The sequence below is a fragment of the Hippocampus zosterae genome, chromosome 13 (assembly GCF_025434085.1).
Source record: "Hippocampus zosterae strain Florida chromosome 13, ASM2543408v3, whole genome shotgun sequence".
Classification (NCBI taxonomy): Eukaryota; Metazoa; Chordata; class Actinopteri; order Syngnathiformes; family Syngnathidae; genus Hippocampus; species Hippocampus zosterae.
The window spans coordinates 6,978,909-6,997,130 of NC_067463.1; the positions used below are offsets into that span (position 1 = coordinate 6,978,909).

The 18,222-nt window shown below is 42.2% G+C and overlaps 1 protein-coding gene across 3 annotated transcripts; it reads left to right on the plus strand.

The window, feature by feature from the left end:
* Nucleotides 1–728: 728 nt before the first annotated feature.
* On the plus strand, nucleotides 729–15,628 carry ern2 (endoplasmic reticulum to nucleus signaling 2). Of its 3 annotated transcripts, none has more exons than XM_052084704.1 (25): nucleotides 729–1,292; nucleotides 2,303–2,420; nucleotides 2,502–2,535; nucleotides 2,676–2,748; nucleotides 2,812–2,884; nucleotides 3,675–3,797; nucleotides 3,888–3,989; nucleotides 4,495–4,554; nucleotides 4,634–4,859; nucleotides 6,024–6,102; nucleotides 6,258–6,408; nucleotides 7,203–7,345; nucleotides 7,427–7,606; nucleotides 7,700–7,844; nucleotides 8,073–8,177; nucleotides 8,254–8,344; nucleotides 8,422–8,611; nucleotides 8,750–8,846; nucleotides 10,365–10,564; nucleotides 10,646–10,793; nucleotides 11,909–12,036; nucleotides 12,679–12,843; nucleotides 13,263–13,386; nucleotides 14,775–14,842; nucleotides 14,932–15,628. In XM_052084704.1, the coding sequence occupies exons 1-25, from the start codon at nucleotides 1,224–1,226 to the stop codon at nucleotides 15,112–15,114; spliced, it is 3,075 nt and encodes a 1,024-aa protein (XP_051940664.1). In that variant the 5' UTR covers nucleotides 729–1,223; the 3' UTR covers nucleotides 15,115–15,628. The 3 variants fall into 3 exon arrangements, with proteins under 3 accessions (XP_051940664.1, XP_051940665.1, XP_051940666.1); XM_052084705.1 differs by having other exon boundaries at nucleotides 8,257–8,344; XM_052084706.1 differs by lacking the exon at nucleotides 12,679–12,843 and having other exon boundaries at nucleotides 731–1,292.
* Nucleotides 15,629–18,222: the final 2,594 nt, after the last annotated feature.

Below are 18,222 nucleotides of genomic sequence, written 5' to 3' on the forward strand. Positions count from 1 at the left end.
CGTCAGATGGGTATGATGTATTTTGAAACATATCAATTATTTCATTTTATAGCGGCTTTATATAACTCAGGAAATATGAGTATTTTCTCAAATTCACACATGAGTTAATGATTGTAAATTTCCCCAGTGTGGGACAAATAAAGGATATCTTATCTTATGATGAACATTAACAATCAAAATATTTTGATAACTGATGTGAACCCATGAGCGGGTTTGTCTTGTGTCCAAATTTGCCGCAAATCAGGGGTGCTGCCTACACCATTAGCCCAATCAGAAATTTTTGTAGGCCCAGTTAAACTCTTCCCTGGCATGGCTGCGTGTTTTTTTTAATCTCTCGCAATACATAAGGGGCTGTGAAAATAATGTATAGGTATATTTTAGAATATCAAATAAAATGATGAAAGGGCTTAACCGGGGCGATTCAGATTTCTGACAGGGCTATTGACCCCCCACCCCCTCGCCGACCCCATTGTGGCATCATCCCCAACCTCTCCAGCATTTAATTATTATTATAAAATGTTTACAAACCGTCTCATCAGCCCCTCCTATGTATTCGTCAAGTACCTCATTAGGAAAAAAAATCCATGCCTGGCCACAAAAAGAAAAGTACCGGTACTGTACGCCCTTTTTAACAGGTCTGTCTTAAATGAAGACTCTTTTTTTCATCCATCCATCCATCTTCTACCGCTTATCCGGGGCCGGTCTTACTCTTTTTTTTTTGTTTCAAATGAACTGAACTAAGCCTTCAAATAACGGGCTAAATTGTTGTGAAATAATGTGCGTGGGTCAATGTAAGGTCACAAATAGAAGAATGAACGGCTCCACTACTTTCTATTGCACAAAACGCACTGTTACACTGTCTGCCGCTGCTCTGCCTTTTAGCACGTGTTCGAGACACTTCCCTCAACCCCGCCCCTTAACGCTTCTCTCATTGGCCGTGAGCGCAGTGTCATTCAAAACAAAAAAAATGTTCCCTCCTACTTTGTGTTATGACGTCATTTGGTCGTCCCAAACACGGAAACGTGTATTTGACCGTTGCGTTGCGCTTACAGACAAGTTGAAAATGATGGCGCTATCTTAAAACGGTGACATGGCCACCTCTTTGTTGCGCACGGAGGCTTTGAAATGACGTTACGTGTGGGCCCCCCGCACTGGGATTTCAAGGGGCAATTCGACCTTTGTTTTTGAGTTCAGTTCGCAGCCTCGAGGAGAAAGTGGGTGTCATGGGAGCTTTGGAGCGCCTGCTGTTGTCCCTACTTCTGCTTCTCTCGTGGGAAGTCAAAATATCTCAGGTGATTTTTTTTGGTGTTATTTTTACTGTTTTTGACGTGATTGACACTTAATGTTGTTTGTGTGTTCCGATTAACAGTGAGGTGTTCCACTGGGCTACTGTGGCGATTTCAAGCAACACTTCAAAGTTGTCATTGGGCATAATTTATCGTAGTTGTTGTTGTTTGACTTACGGCCCAGTCCCTTAAGTCAGGGGTCGCCACAGCGAGTTCCTCGCATGACATATTTGGCACAGTTTTTGCGCCGAATACCCTTTCTCACGCAACATAGCGACAACTGGGAAAACGCCGAACCGCGATGAATCCATTTGAATGCGACTGTTCCCTCGAACGGGGGATTTGAACCCCAGTCCTCGGCGTCGGAAGTTAGTGGAGTTACTAGTCATCCATCCGCCTCATAATTGATCGTATATTGTAATTTCTCATCACTACAACAACAGAAACTAAATAATAATAATAGTGTCTTGCAATTCTGCATGCTACAAACAGTAGGAAAACTCACTATTTGCAAGTTCACTTTTCGGTGTTTGTTTTTTGTACCCATTTTCTTTTATTCGCTAAAATGGCTGCAGAATTAATCAAATTTAAGTCGACATCGAAGTGAAATAGAATACAATGTCCAAATCATAAAGGCTACAATTTGAAAAAGGATGGCTGAAGAATTAATCAAATTTAAGTCGACATCGAAGTGAAATAGAATACAATGTCCAAATCATAAAGGCTACAATTTGAAAAAGGAAAAACATTGTTTCATTTCAGTCCGCCGGCAAGCATTTTTAGGTAACATGAATTCCTCTTTTTTTATTTTATTTTTTGCTCGTCATGTCAGGGTCTGGTCCATGGGCTGCACAATTGGGTAGATGAGAGTTTTGACCAGGTTGTAGGTAAACATGGGATGGGTGTTTGTCAGGATATCCTGCTAAATAAGGAAGTTGAAATATTTTATGGAGTAGGAAGATTTGAGGACCTGCCACTCCCATATGCACACTCATGTGTTTGTTTATGGCCATCAGGTGGCGGGGGCCAAAGCGGTCTCCCTCCCAGAATCCCTTCTGTTTGTCTCCACGCTGGACGGAAGTCTGCATGCTGTCTCCAAACAGACGGGCGACATCAAGTGGACCCTAAGAGAAGGTTTGTATAACAGGCAGTCCTCCTTTTATGTCATATATTTGACTGTTTTATAATAAATGTGCCCTTTTTAAAAATTGTCAGATCCTGTTATACAAGTGGCCATCAACATCACAGAGTCAGTAACACACACACACACACACACACACACACACACACACACACACACACACACACACACTCATCATAAGCCACTTGTCATATATATGTGCGTGTGTGTGTGTATGTATGTATGTATATACATATACTTTTTCCCAGGCCAAGTTTTCTCCCGGACCCCAACGACGGCAGTTTGTACATATTCGGTGGCAAGCACAAAGAAGGCCTGATGGTGAGGAATGAAGCAAGAAGATGGTGTGTTCAATTTATAATGTTTTGGCGATGTGTTCTCCAGAAACTTCCGTTCACCATTCCAGAGCTGGTTCAGTCGGCTCCGTGCAGGAGCTCTGATGGCATCCTCTATACAGGTGAGGTGCATGCAAACCATCCCACCCCCTCATCACGGAACCATTAAATCAAGCCGGAAAAAAAATAACCCACCCATCAACCGCTAAACCTCCCACACCTCTGAGTAGGGTTGAATGATTTCTAATTTTGGGATGGATATCAGGATATCAGACAAAAGGATTTTGTGCTTGTCAAAGATGCGGTTTTAATTTTTTTAAGCTAACTTGCACTGCACCGATATGGGGGTGGGGGGGGGTCGCTACGGGCTGTGCGGCTTGGATCTTCTCCTCTAAGTAACTAACGAGGAACGCTATCACTAAAAGTTACTAAGTATGCAAATACACAGAGTAACAAGATAGAACCAGAGAAGATGGAGAAGCTAATGCTAACTGCTAAATTAATGTGAAATGCAGTGTCGCAAGTGCCCTGATTAAGGTGTACATTACACTTGTCACAGACGTCTTGCTGGCACTGCGTTCAGGCGAAGAGCAACCATATGCGAACAGCAAATCATGATTCCAGTTTATGAGTATCTAGAGATAACATAAATCTGCTACTTTCTAATCACGCTTGAAAAGCTAATTGATTTCATTCCCTCAAAGAAAAGCGTACACACTTACATGAACATGGCAAATTGAAATGGAAAGAAGTGGAGGGACGAATAATTATGATACTTTCTGACCCCTTTTGACAGGAAATATGTCCATTTCATTTTTAAATAAAACATTCAGAAATACTTCTACTCTGATTTTTACACATTTACGCTCACCGTGACCAAAAGACCAAAATAACTTTTTTTTCCCCCCACAGGCAAAAAGCAGGATGTGTGGTTTGTGATGGATCCTGAAACAGGAGCAAAGCAAACCAGTCTAACCACATCCTCGTCTGATTACATGTGTGCCAACACTCCCCTGCTTTACCTCGGACGCACAGGTGGAACGCACATTGGCGCATGCACAGATTTTTCACCACGTCTTCATTCCCCTCAGAGTGATAGCTGTGCTTGTGTTTCCTCCTCTGCAGAGTACAAAGTCACCATGTTCGATACCAAGAAGCAGGAGCTGCGATGGAATGCCACGTACAACGACTACTCCGCTCTGCCTTATGATGAGAAACTCGACTACCGTTAAGTGCCCCTCCTAATGCTTGCCATCACCATTGTAAGCTACCGCTAAGGGGTATTTATGCCTCACATCGCAAAATTCTGATTCATAAACCGGACGACTTGGAATTGCAATGCTAAGACGATATGTTTGTGATTGAGGTGGTTTGATTCTTACGAACGCAAGGAACCCAAGGCGAGCATACGAGTAATCGGCGTCCGATGTCTAAAACTGTACCACTGTTTGCGGAATGTCTGCAGAGAGTCGATAGTCAATTCTTTTTCCTTATTTGTCCATCATGCACACACACCGAAAAAAGGTGTCCCCCTTTTTAGGTACAGTTGGAAAGTGATGTCGCTACATTATTATTATTATTCAACCAGTACCCTACAATGAGTAAAAAAAATATTTTTAAAAATTTTAGTATTGTTCCACTGGGAAATGCACATACAACTCATTAAAAAAACACACTTTGATCATAACATAATAAATAAAAGTATGTATTTCTGTATGCGTTTTCCCTCCAGGGATGGCTCATCTCGTGTCCAGTGGCGACGGCCTTGTGGTTACCGTTGACAGGGAGTCAGGTAAGGACTTCTTCCATTTGGAAAATGGATCTTTATTGCCGCCTCAATCCGAGTGAGATTCCAACTCATCTTCCTCCAGGTGATGTGCTCTGGAGTCAGGACTACGGTTCGCCCGTGGTGGGGGTGTACCTGTACTCGGGCGACTCCCTCAGACACGCCCCCCACCTGTCGCTCGCCGTTGAGACGTTGCGCTTCCTTACCTTCTCCTCCTCCCCCGTCACCGGCAAGCAGACGGATGCCCACTCCACCCTGAAGTGGAGCTATCAGTTTGTGAAGGAGCAAGCCAGCACACAAACACAACTTGTGTAAGTGTCACGCGCGCATGCAAAATAACTCGACATAAGTGCAATTAACGATGCGAGAGTCGAAAGTTTTTTTTCTTGTCAGTGAAATTTAAAAGGTGGAAACCCGTTCATGTATCGGAATTTACGGCAACAATTTGGAGTTTCCTGAAAAGGAATCCCAGGAAGACAGTTGCCAAATGGCAGGTTTGACGATAACATCCCATCATTATAACACGTCACACAAATTCAGCAAAAGTTATGCATTTGAATGTTGAATGTTTTCTGAAATGGTGCATATGAGCAAGTCACAATTGGAATTTTGGAAATGATTTGTCACTGTCTTGTCACTCTGTTATAATGACAAAATAATGTTGACTTTTTTTTTTTTTTTTTTGCAAAAAAAAGCCACAAATGACCAAATAATTTTGAAATATACCAAAGGTAGAGTATTGTTAAATTCGATGAAACCCAATCATGGACAGCGGTTACGACAATGCACATCTTATCATGTTACCAGGTTACCGGGTGTATGAAAGGGTTAAAAGAATTCTCAGGTGACATTCATTTGTGTCACGCTGGTTCAAATCACTCCTATTTTGGCGTGGCACATTTTTAAAATTTTTATGTCTGGTCTCAGTACGGCTGTTGTTACCATGACAACCGTGGGTCCGCAAGTCGGGCTTGCGACAGACCGCGCGGCTTGCCGTTGTTGCCAACGTGATAATATTGTCGCTCCATTGAATGACCTTTTTCCAAAAACAAGCAACTGGCAACAAGTGTGCAACTTTTTGTGCTGTTGTGGGTGATGTCAGGAAGCTCCCTCCAGGCCAGGTGATTTTCATTCCTCTGCTTCCAGGACTGCGGTGAATGTTGCTCGCTCACAGACGTGTTTCAAAAACAAGTCGTACAAGAAAAGATTGACTCGGTTGTTGAAGTGATACACTGGTTGGAGAGGCACTCCAGGGAAGCATGAATTTGCATTTCGGAAAGTTGAAAACTCGGGCTGGAAAGGAGGCAGGCCGACCGCTGCAAAAAATAAATGAAAAACAATAAAAACTTGTGACTGAAGTTTGAATGTGTCCATTTTCAGCGACTCACAATGAGTATTTGTAAACTGACATTTTGAAATAAAACCATTTTTAATTTTTAACAGGATATAATTCCATGTTTTACTGTCTCTCTAAGGCCCACTCTCTATGTCGGGAAACTGGACTCGCACCTCTACGCCGCCTCTTCCCTCGTTCACCACGGATTCTCCTTAGTGGTGAGTTGAATTACAAATGTATTTTCCGTGACCGTGCGGGCCAAGTTTTGGTGGCGACGCCTCCCAGTCTTACCTAGCAGCAGTCATGCGATACCACATTCGATGCACAAGCTGTGACGAGCGGACTCGATGACGGGCTCTCGTGTCCATGGCAGCCTCGAGGTCTGACCCTGCGCCGGCTTGAAGGTCCCGAGACGGCCGGCGTGACGGTCAGCGGGCAAGGGGAGTGTGAGATCATGCCGTCCACTGATGTGCGCTATCCTCCTGGCAGCACCAGCAGCCGCAAAAACCACTGGCTCTTAATAGGTACTTGGAATGCCTCTCTCTCAATTTCGGAGGAAATTACACAGAAGTAATTCAAATAATTGAATAAATGTACTTCTGGTATTTACTACTGCTAAAGATGGAAGAAACTGCTTCATATTTAGTGTAATGTTAGTGTTGCCGACTCAAGTGACTCCCCATGGGGAAAAGCACAACCACAGTCTTGTGTCCACGCTATGAGGCGTTCTGATCGGTTTACGTTAGAAAAAGTGTTCACCAGGCGGGCGATCTCTCACTTTCCTAATGTTTGCCTTGGACATTTTCTAAGGATTGTTAAAAGCCGACAAAAGCAAACGTCCTTGGATCAGTTCTTTAGAAAACGCCAGGCAAAAACCACTTCTGAGAGAGAACGTGAACTAAAGACGGCACAAAACAAGGAGGATGCAGTTAAAAGTGAAATGACCATCATTTTTATTCTTTAATCTTTGTTTTTTACATGATGCACAACTCTCATTTATTGTGCAATAATCTATAATATTTTTTGTTACATATTTTGCTGCATTTTTATGCCTTATGAGAGGGCTTGGAACGGATTAGGGCATTTACACGGAAGACACGCCTCTTAGAATATTTTCTAGTTTTGAAATTTCTTCCAGAGCCAATTCCTTTCGTAACTGTATGTATAAAACTGACTGAAAAGAGGAGTCCCCTCCCACCCTTTCAAATTGCAACTTTTGTAATTTGAAAATCGCAGTCGAATACATTGCGATGTCGATTTGGATTTGATTAATTGAAGTCCAAGCCTCCATCCTTCTAAAGGCCTCAATGTGCTGCAGGCCACCACGAGGTCCCGCCAGTAGCGCACACCACCATGTTAAGGGAATCCCGGCACAGCCTGCCGTGCTCCAGTGAAACCATCATCCCTCCTCGATCCCCCACCTCTCCATCCTCGCGCACCTGCCGCTACAACCACTACCCCGTGAGTCCTTATCCGGGGGCCATATATCTCCTTTCTCAAGGATGTCCATCCCCGTCGTTTCGTGTCTCTGTAATCCTCCAGTTCTGGCCAGTTGTCCAGAGCGACGGCAAAGACGGCCGAGGAGCCGGCGACGGGAGAGGATCGGGAGGTTCCCAGAGGTCGGTCGCCGTGCATCCCGTCTACATGACGCAGGACTGCCTGGCTCTGGCCGTGCTGACCGTCCTGCTGGGAGGATGGTTGGCGTTGGCCTTCACATATACAGTGAGTCACTCCGCTTGAGACTTCTTCACCCTCACCTCATTCATTTTGTTCTGGATATCTCGACCCCCGACGTCCGTCATGTTTCTTAACCAGCGAGCAGCCAAGAAGCTCAAAGCTCTGCAGCAGCAACTGGAGGAGACGTTTGAAACTTGCGTCCAGCGCACACAGACCAACACGCCGATGCCGACCGTTGAATCTTCTGACCTTGCCCTTTTTACCAACACCGACGTCTCAAGTGGTAAACACGGGGCAAATTATTCTTGCGTTTCATTTATGCATTGTCACGTTGCGCTGCATGCGCTACACGTCCACAAAGGACCAGACAAAAATAAGTCAAATTCAACCCGCAATAGAAACGTATGCCGGATTCCATTTCAAACTGCACTTGTGGTGTGCCGAACAGAACTCACTGAGTGAATAAAAGATAAAAGACTTGCGGTACTTATTTACTTCTTTCTCTGCCCAGACTCCCAGCATGCAGCAGGAGACACTCTTTTAACTCCTTTACTTGAGAGCAGCGCGGCCTCAAGCGTGGATGCTAATGACACGGCGGGCCTTCATACCGCCACAGGTAACAGCCCAACTGCGTGCTACTTTCTTTCGATCCCGCCAATGACTTTGAATTTACCGCCGTTCATTTCTCTCAGCAGAAAACGGCGAAGAGGTGCACTTGGGTAAGATCTCCTTCGCCACATCCGAAGTCCTTGGGCGCGGCAGCTCGGGAACATTCGTCTTCAGGTATGTTTGAAAGTGGCCGCGTATGGCCACCGAGTGAAAGATCACTTATCTCGAACGTCGTGCTGCACCCGACCCAGGGGCAACTTTGACGGACGGCGTGCCGCGGTGAAGCGAATCCTCCCCGAGTGTTTGGAGGTGGCGGAGCGTGAAGTGCAGCTCCTGCGAGAGTCTGACACGCATCCCAATGTCATCAGGTATTTCTGCACGGAAAGGGACAACCTCTTCACGTACATCGCCATCGAGCTGTGCGCCGCCACCCTGCAGCAGGTCAGTGCGTTTGCCCTACCGTGACTCCCCAACCCCCCAACTATCTCTCACTTTTAATATTTATGAATTCCAAAATGTTATTCGAAAATGACAGAATAGAGTTGGAGTGTATATTTTTGATGATGTTTTTGTCTGCAGTATGTGGAGGATCCCTCAAATTTTCCTGACCTGAGTCCAATTATGTTGTTGGACCAGACCATGTGTGGCCTCTCGCACCTCCACTCGCTTAATATAGGTTTGTGACGCGTGTGTGTGCGAACGCACACACAAACACACACTCACACACACTTAGGCTGTAAGATGACAAACCAAAGTTAAGATTTTTGATTTCGAACAAGTTTTTTTTTTTAATCGATAAATAGATTGGACTGATATAACAAAAAGTGGTTGTTCAATTCTATATCTTGGCTGGGATGGGCTCCAGGGTACCCGTGACCTTAAACGAGACAGTATTTAAATAATAATAAGTAATATGATCAATATCTTATTTGGCTTTATATGATCCGGATTTTTGTGATCGGTCAGCGTGCTTCAAGAGAAAAAATCCAAAACACTGCTTTGATCAGAAGATAGAGCAATATATCCATTTAAACAACGATATTTACCCTACAGTCGATCCCCGCCATAGCGAGAATGCATTAGAAAAAAAGAAAATTGAAACCCCAACATTCTTCAAAAAGAACGAAAAAATGTGTATAGTATTGTATATGTATTGTTTAACAGCATCGCCTTCTCTGACATGAATGGGAAGAAAATGCATGAACATTGCCAGTCATCTGCGTGGGTTTTGCTAAAACTATTGCTATCTTGGTTCCCCAGCTGTAGTCCATACACTTTCTTATCAGCTACACCAAGTAGTCTACGCGTGGGCCTTCTTGGCTCACACTGGAGCCTGGCTTTGTTGTCCATGTCCATAGGCAACAATAATTATTTTTTTCCCCCGTAGATTGTATGTAAGTTTTTTTAGCTGGAGTATTTTTACAATAAACGTTTTGCACTGCACAAAACGCAAAGCCTCAAATTTATAGTTTTGTATAGTGATCCCTCGCTATATCACGGCCTTGGCGCATCGCGGATTTTTTCAAACATATTCATTAAAAAAAATAAAATAAAAAGCGAAAATGCCGTAAAAAGCCCAGGAAAGGCAGTGAAAGTTAGCAAAACAACAGCGTGTTACATAGAGCAACATATACAGTACTACATGGCATGTGTATTTCTGTATTTCGTTCTTCATACACTAACCTAACCTAACTTGTACATGTTTAAATATATTAGTATATAACGTTAAATAATGTTAATTACTACAAACATGAATGTATACTATTAAATTTGGCCTCATAAATTTTATTTATAGTCATACACAGTACATATACCTTTACGGGAGTCGGGGGCGTCGCTACTTTGCAGATTTTCGTTTATCCCGGGTGGTTTCGGTACCCATGAACCGCGATAAACGAGGGATTACTGTATACATCATTTTATATATTGTTTATTTCACCAGTGGAAAATGTTATTTGTTTCAAAATGAAGATCGTGTTTTGGTTAAAATAAACATTTTGGTAAAATTGATGCATTTTCCTACTTATGTTTATTGTGAAGTTGGTCGTAAAATGTCATTTCAGGTGGTATAAAAAGTCTTGAATTGACTTGCCTTAAACAAGAATGTCAATTTTGAATCGGAAGTAAATAAAAATAGAATAAATGGCCTCAGTGCTCTTCTCCCTTTTCTACCCAAACTCCATCCTTCATCCAGTCCATCGGGACCTGAAGCCTCGAAATATCCTGCTCTCCTTTCCTTGCGCACTGGGGAAGGTCCGAGCTCTCATTTCCGACTTTGGTCTGTGCAAAAAGATCCAGGATGGTCGGAACAGCTTCTCGTTGCACTCGGGCATACTGGGCACCGAAGGCTGGATCGCTCCCGAGATGCTGCAGAACGTTCCTGCCAGCAAACTGGTGAGTCTCGCACGTTTCTACCGAATCGCATACGTGCGGTTCCTTCTCTCTGGACGTCTCAGCGCCCCCACTTCTCTCTAGACCGCTGCTGTGGACATCTTCTCAGCCGGCTGCGTCTTCTACTACGTGGTCAGCAGGGGTCAACACCCGTTTGGCGAGACTCTGATGCGGCAAATGAACATCCTGTCTGGCAAATATTCACTCTCGCAACTCATGGATACTATACATGGTGAGGATAGATGCTGTGTGCTTGTGTCTGTTGTCCCTTTTTTGAGAAATCTCTAAGAATTGAAATGCCTTCTTGACTTTGTCTCGGCCTATAGAACCTGGGTTTTGTGTTTAAAATGACCGCACAATTTAGCGTTCAACTCTATCCTGACATGTAGTGGAAAATTGATATCTGTATGTCTGTTTTATACTGCTTCCGGATGACGAAGGTGCGCACACTCGGGGTGGCATAATGTCCATTGAATTGAGGCAAAATGTGAGGCGCAAACTGTTCTATTTGTTAGATTATGTATAATTATCATGAGAGTATGTTTTTTTTTAATACAGTACAGTAACCATCCTCATTGTGGGGGTTACGTTTCATACCTAACTCACAATAAGTGAAATCAGCAATTTCGAAATACCCTTCAGGCATATTTCTCATAGCATTTGTGGCACTTAAATTTTTTAATTTTTTTTTACATGTCTTTCAACATGTTTAAATAAAAACTAAACACATTGAAAGTGGGAGCAATGGATGAAACACAAAAGAGATTAATTGAAGGATCTAAACGGTGTTTAGATTTTGTCAATACGTAAAGAATTAAGGAAGTTAGGAGATTTGAAAGCAAAAAGCAAGCATAACAGCTGCGCGTGACAAAAATAACGTCACGAAAAATGTCGAGTCAATTGTCACATACTGTACAAACGTTATAGATCTCACTGTGTTTACAGTAAAATAAAATCCAAAATTAAAATCGTTTCATCGCACATCAATCAATTATCAGACCGAAGATGTCACTTTGCACAAATGACAATAGAACACTTTTCTATTTTATTCTCCTTTCAAATGTAGTTTAAAACCCAACAAGTGTGCTGCTCCCTATAGTGGTCAACCTTGGAATTACACCCGTTATAAACAAGCGGTTTTAACATGTAATGAATTTTTGACCCTGATGCTAAGATCAAAAGTGTACATCTATGATGACAATTGGTTGTTTTGGTGAAAACATGTTAAATGGTCGTAGCATGTGTTAATAAATATATTTTTAACCCTCTTATGATGGTCACCTTGCCGTCCAGTGGACAGTTACGCAATTCCAGTGACTAACGTCCAGCAATGTTATGCCTCATCAGAAGACGTTGTGGCTGAGGATCTGATAAAGCAGATGATCAGCGCAGACCCGGAGTCTCGTCCCTCGTCCGCCCGCGTGCTCAAACATCCGTTCTTCTGGAGCCCCGAGAAGCAGCTGCTCTTCTTCCAAGTCAGTTGCCTCACTTACTCTTTACTCACGAGTTCTTGTTTGGAAGATGTTGAACACTCTGCGCTGCCTTGTTGAGTCATGTCTGAAAACCAAACGCATGTGGAAGCTGGCAACCGGCTTTTTGTTTTTGTATTGAAAATGGGCTCATGAAAATCTCTTCGGACAGTTTTACAAAACAAGTTAAGTCACTTTGTTGACTGGGCACAGACAACAAATTGGTTATATTATTATTATGAATTTTCATATTTACTCTAGGGCGGTACAATTATGTTTTTCAAAATCGCTCAGCCCAAATACTTACCCAAGTAACTACTATATTTGGAGGACTGTATTTGACTTGAGTCATATTGTAAAATACAGTGAAACTCCTCTACAACGAAACCAACATGGGCGGAAATACCCCCTAGTGTGAAAAAAAATCTTCATGCATTAACACCATTCCCACTTTCCTGCCCCCTATAAAACGAAAAAAAACCCTGTTGCGTGATACGAAATCTTTTCTGCTCTTGCCTCGCGACGAGATTAACTACAACAAAGTCTAATCCAACAGCGACCTCTACTGCTTCGTTCGGAAACGGCAACAGCAACCACGACACTGTTTTACACATGCACAGGAGTCTAGGAAGTATTTGTGATTGTTAGTTTCAGGCGCAGCAAGAACGTTGCATTGCTAAAATGGCTACAAAAAGGACCTTTGGATGTCAAGCAGCTAAGACAAGAAGAGCTCTGATGCTGGAAGAGAGGGTAAAAGTGAGCAAAATGAAAGATGAAGGAGGCAAAATAAAAGACAGTATCCAAGAAATTGATGTAAGTGAAAGTGAATGCTGATCGTAAATTTCGCAATTTCTTTCCCTTTTTTTCTTTCTACACTGACTATATGAAGTGTCAAATAAGTGTACGCTCATACTTATGCACTATTGGAATAAAAATAAAGAGTACACATATGTATGTGTGTGTGTGTGCGTGCGTGCGTGTGTGTGTGTGCGTGCGTGTGTGTGTGTGTGTGTTTACATCTGAGATCAAATTTGTGACAGTGAAAAACCCCCTGTTGTGAAAAATGTCTTGCTGCAAACATGATTCCGTTACACTGTAACAGTACTCTTTGTACTCTTGAGTACAATGTATGGCTACTGCACCCTCCTTTGAGCCCAACAAGCACAATAAAAACAATGGATGGATTAGTTTTTTTTGTTTCATTTAGTTGCTGTGTGTGTGTTTTCACAAAGGATGTGAGCGACCGCATTGAGAACGAACCGGCCGATAGTGAGATTGTGATGAACCTTGAGAGCGAGCACCGAGGCGTGGTCCGGACCAACTGGAGGCTGCACATCTCTACACCGCTGCAGATGGGTAAGATGCACATCCATATGCAAGGCTGCAAAGTTGAAAACTACTTCACAGTTTGAACCACATGTAGGATCGCCCCTTTCGGTTTTAAGGGGTTCTCAATGCAGATCAAGAAAATGATGCAAAACATACTGTATATGACAGCAATACCCAAGACACCGAAACATGTTGCTCGACTTCTCTACTAAACTACATTTTTGCACTGTGAGAATTTTTACGATTTTAAATGGATGCACTGGGGCAATAAAAGGTTGAGAAACCCACTGCTGGTTAATATGATTGAGCCTCATGTGAAGATGGTTTGTTAGTTTTGAATAACGTGTTTCTGTAGCATGGGTTTATGATTGTGTACATGCTAGATGCATGGTGTTGTGCTTTGTTGAGTATTTTTGTCTGGGTTGCTAAGTCAGTCCAAACGGAATGCCAGTGTGTGTTCTACTTTTAAGATACAACAATTTTAAAACCATTTTGTGGCATCCGTAGGTAAGTTCAAATCCCTTTTTCAAATTTTTGCCATTCATGGCATCCCCCGCAAATGGCTTGACACACTGTACTGAAATAATATACAGTGGTACCTCTACTGATGAAATGAATTGGTTCTGGAAGTAATTTCTTTACTAGAAAATGTGAGTCGAGACGCGTTTTCCATGTCAATGCCCTAATCACCCCCAAAATTCAGACATAAATGTTTTCTAATGCGCCTCTTTAGTTCATGTTCTCTCTCTCTCAAAAGTGGTTTTTGCCTGACGTTTTCTAAAGAACTGATACAAGGAAATTTGCTTTTGTCGGCTTTTAACAATCCTTTGAAAATGTCCAAGGCAAACATCAGCATCGTGAGCGATCGCTGGACTGGTGAACACTTTTTATGGGTGATTTCCATAAAACTAATCGGAACGCCTCAAGAGCCGATGGGCGAATGACAAAGACACTGCACAAACACATACTTGTGCAATGGGATGCCAGGATGATGCTCGGTAATAGCCACTGGCAGAGCAACTATAAGTATGTTGCGTTCAGGAAACTCGGAGTTGCGAGCAGCAGCCCATACTCTATTTTTACCTTTCGTATGTTGAAATTTCTTTCTTAACAAAAGGCAATATTTTCATTTTGAGGCGTTTCATAACTAGAAAATGTCATATTATGTTTATTATTTTACTTTAACTTTTTTGTTAAGCGCTTTCTTACAGCTTTTGCTGTTGTGAAAGCGCTATATAAATCAGCATGTATTTAATTGTATATGAAGAGGTACCACTGTACAATGATCTCGTCTAAATTCAACTTCTGACATCTAGTGGAGCGGCATTTAATTGTTCTGTCTGCTACGTGCGTCGTTAAAAAAGATATATATTTTTTTTTTACAATGATGCAACTTTTCCATGTCCCCTGTGCAGACCTGAGGCGTTTCAGGACGTACAAAGGCAGCTCAGTGCGAGAACTGCTGAGGGCCATGAGGAATAAGGTCATTTCGCTGGCTTCTTTCCTGCACTTCCTCCCGACACTTTTTCATTGACTTCCTGTGTTTTGATTTATTTATTTTTTGTTTTGCAGAAGGCTCACTACCACCAGCTGCCACCCGAAGTGCAGCACAGCCTAGGCGAGCTGCCTGACGGCTTCGTGGGCTACTTCACCGTCCGCTTCCCCAAGTTACTGATGCACACGCACAATGCGCTGCAGGGCTATGCCCACGAGAGACTGTTTCACCCCTACTACATGCCCCCTGGCGCCAAGTAGCAACTACACTCGTCTCACTCCTCCTCGTTATGGCTTTTGTAAAGCTCCCACCATTTTTTGATACACTTTAAGATACCTTGGCTTGGTTTATGTATTTATTTTTTTAATGGCCATGAGAGAGGACGTTCACAAGCGCTCCGTCATATGTCACATCTTGAAAGGAAACGATTACTTTGTGGTTTTAAAAAGAGTCCGTCCCATTTGTGTATAATAGCACTTGTTGCAGCAACCGGCCGATAATGTCTTTCGAGAAAGAAAAATGCTCATGTACTCCTGAAGGTAGCAACACTGACTGACAAAACATATGTCTCCATTGATAACCACTTTGCTCCACATGATACCCGTCGTTTTTACTCTGAAACCTAACGGTGTTTAATCCACTTATTTTATTTTATTTTTTTTGCATTAACTTGTTCCTCTTACTGCACACTAACGATTTGCTCTGCTGTAGACCAATGTTGAGGGATTTTCCTTATTTTCTAAATTAAATTTCTACTTTGATTGTTTCCAAGAATGAATGGCATTGATGTATTTTTTTTCTTTTGAAAAATAAGATCACTTATCTATATATATGTACTGTATGTATATATGTGTGTGTCTTTTGTACATTTGATTACATTTAAGCTAACAGAAGTGATCTTTTTGCTTTGAATGTCAACACATTGCCAGGTCTTTTATTTTTTAAGGGACTATTTGCCAACAGCCTACTCCACCTGCAATTTACATGGTTTATTTACTTGTGGGGGAAAAAAAACTTAATGGAAATGTCTCCAGACATCCTTCAAACAAATGAAGTCACTTTGTGAGCTGTAAACAGACAGTCAATTGTCTTTTTTTTTTTCAATGAACATTTTGGTGTTGGCGTTCACTATCCACCTTACTTAATACAGACCATAGTACCCCCCCCCCCCCCCCATTATTTTTATTACACACTCGGCCGAGTTCATGGAAAAAATGTTCCACTGGGTGTTTGTTTGAAATATAAATCCAATATTACGAATTGTTATGCGTTAAAGCAAAGAGGCTTGAAAACCACCCAACATGGCAGACATTTTTAACCCATATGCTGCAGTCGATGTAAATAAGTTTATATAACGCAACATACAATTTTACAAAAAAGTATTCTTGAATATTTATTTTACTTTCAACCACTCGACATGTTCAGTGGCATCAGCGCTATACATACACATATAGTTCCTATTTTTTTGTTTGTATTTTTGCCGTCTATGGACAATAAAAGCGTGCTATGACCAAAACACATACTGTGTATAAATCTATATACAGTATATAAAACATGAATTGGAATATTTCATATCACACAATTTTTATGCTTTGTCTTTTATTTAAAGATGACAATACGCAAAAATCTATAGAAATTATAACACCTGGGTTTTAATGACTTCTGGAGGAACAATTTTGCAACATGTTGCACTACTCCATGTTGACCAACAGAGGGAAATGTCACGCTTGTAGTAGAAATTTCATGGCGAAATTGTCACTTGATGAGCTGTTGAGATTTTATTAAATTGCGTAGGTGGCCATTTAGCTCGTGAGTGAGTGTGTATGGACTAATTAGAAAGTTCAACAGTAGCTCCAGTCAAAATGCACCGCGGGGAGCCATCGTCTTAAGCAAAGTAAAAAGGTGAGGGCCTGTACAAACGTCCTAAAAATAATGCACTGGCTTAGCGTCTTATTGATATATTTTAAGTTGATAGGAAAAAGCGTACCCTACTTGTACTACTGTAGGTAACTCAGTAAAATACTGGAGTCATCATTTTTCATTGAGGACACGCCTCTGAATACTCTTCTATTATCTGAGTAAAGGTTTATCGTTGCTTATAAGACCGCACCTAACGTCAATGACATCTATTAGCTTGTTAGCATTAAACTAAGGAAACTTTCGGAGGGCAAAGCAATTCTTTTTAATGCTTACATTGACCGTAAACTTCAACTGGGTGTGGCGTTTAACATCTTGAAGCCTTTTTTCTATTGTCATTGTTGACTATCTGTCATGCATGTTGTGAAGTGAGTTCACCTGCACGATATCTCGACCTCTCACATCTCAAGTTGGCCCCCCTCAACGCACCACTGTACTTATTTTAAAAAAAATCCAAAGATTATAATTCAGTTTGTGTTGTAATATTAGTCAATTTAAACCCTTATTTGATTCAAGTGACCTTTTGCTTTCAATGCGAACACACCGCTGCCAGCCTTGTCAACGTCTTTGTTTTCTGATGGGAAAATTTGGGCATATTATGTTGTATTAGTCCGGTGCCCAAAATACTGCGCATGTACACCGAAAGCACATACTGTCCTGCCTCAATGAACGCCTTTCCACGTATTTCGCAAGCCAATTGGGATTTTAGTTTACGTAGCTTTATTTCTGCACTCGCCTCCTTTTGCAGAACAGTGCATGAAGTTGCTTTTTGTGTAAGTGTGTGTGCGCACGCGTGTGCACTAGAGGAAAGTGGATCCACACTCTTTGAGCAACAGAACAGGAAGTGGACTCCGCAGAGGAAACTTAACCCCCTCCCATACAACCTCCTCCACCTCCCCTTTCGGGTACTTTTACTTGACTTCCGCCCTTTGTAAGCCACCATCTCTTCTTCTTTACAGTTTTCCTTCTTTCCAGCAGACGTGATTCCAGTCTGCCCGTCTTTTACATTTCTCCTCATTCCTTGTATAGATTCATGTGATTTGGGCTCTTCTTTGAGCTGCCGCAAAAACAATGATTTTTTTTATATCACTGAACCCCCTTTATATCATTGAATAGCGATTGTGCTGCTGCCCACTTTGGGGCAGTAGAAGACAGATGGATGAACTGTTCTTGAGGCGTCAAATTCTCTCTGCCAGTAGCCTATGGCACTCATTTTAGTCATTTTACGCAGTGGATAAAGAACACGTGACAATTTGGCACTGAGCCCAAGTGGGATTAGTGAGCCTTGGGGAGGTCTCTGCCAAGGAGACCAAATATTTGAGTGGACTTCTTGAGTTAAAATTGTGCTGTCACTCCCTGGGTGCTGATCTTTCTTTGCGAGCACAATGCTGATGGTGGCGCACTCTTGCTTTGCCACACACACTCACAAACAAATGAAGAGTTAAACAGCC

What these genes read in the sequence shown, in the direction of transcription:
- ern2 (XM_052084704.1), top strand. Translation starts at nt 1,224, where the DNA reads ATGGGAGCTTTGGAGCGCCTGCTGTTGTCCCTACTTCTGCTTCTCTCG. An exon ending in CGTTGGCCTTCACATATACA is followed by an intron (nt 7,607 to 7,699) that starts GTGAGTCACTCC and finishes TTTCTTAACCAG; the next exon opens with CGAGCAGCCAAGAAGCTCAA. An exon ending in CTCTACACCGCTGCAGATGG is followed by an intron (nt 13,387 to 14,774) that starts GTAAGATGCACA and finishes TCCCCTGTGCAG; the next exon opens with ACCTGAGGCGTTTCAGGACG.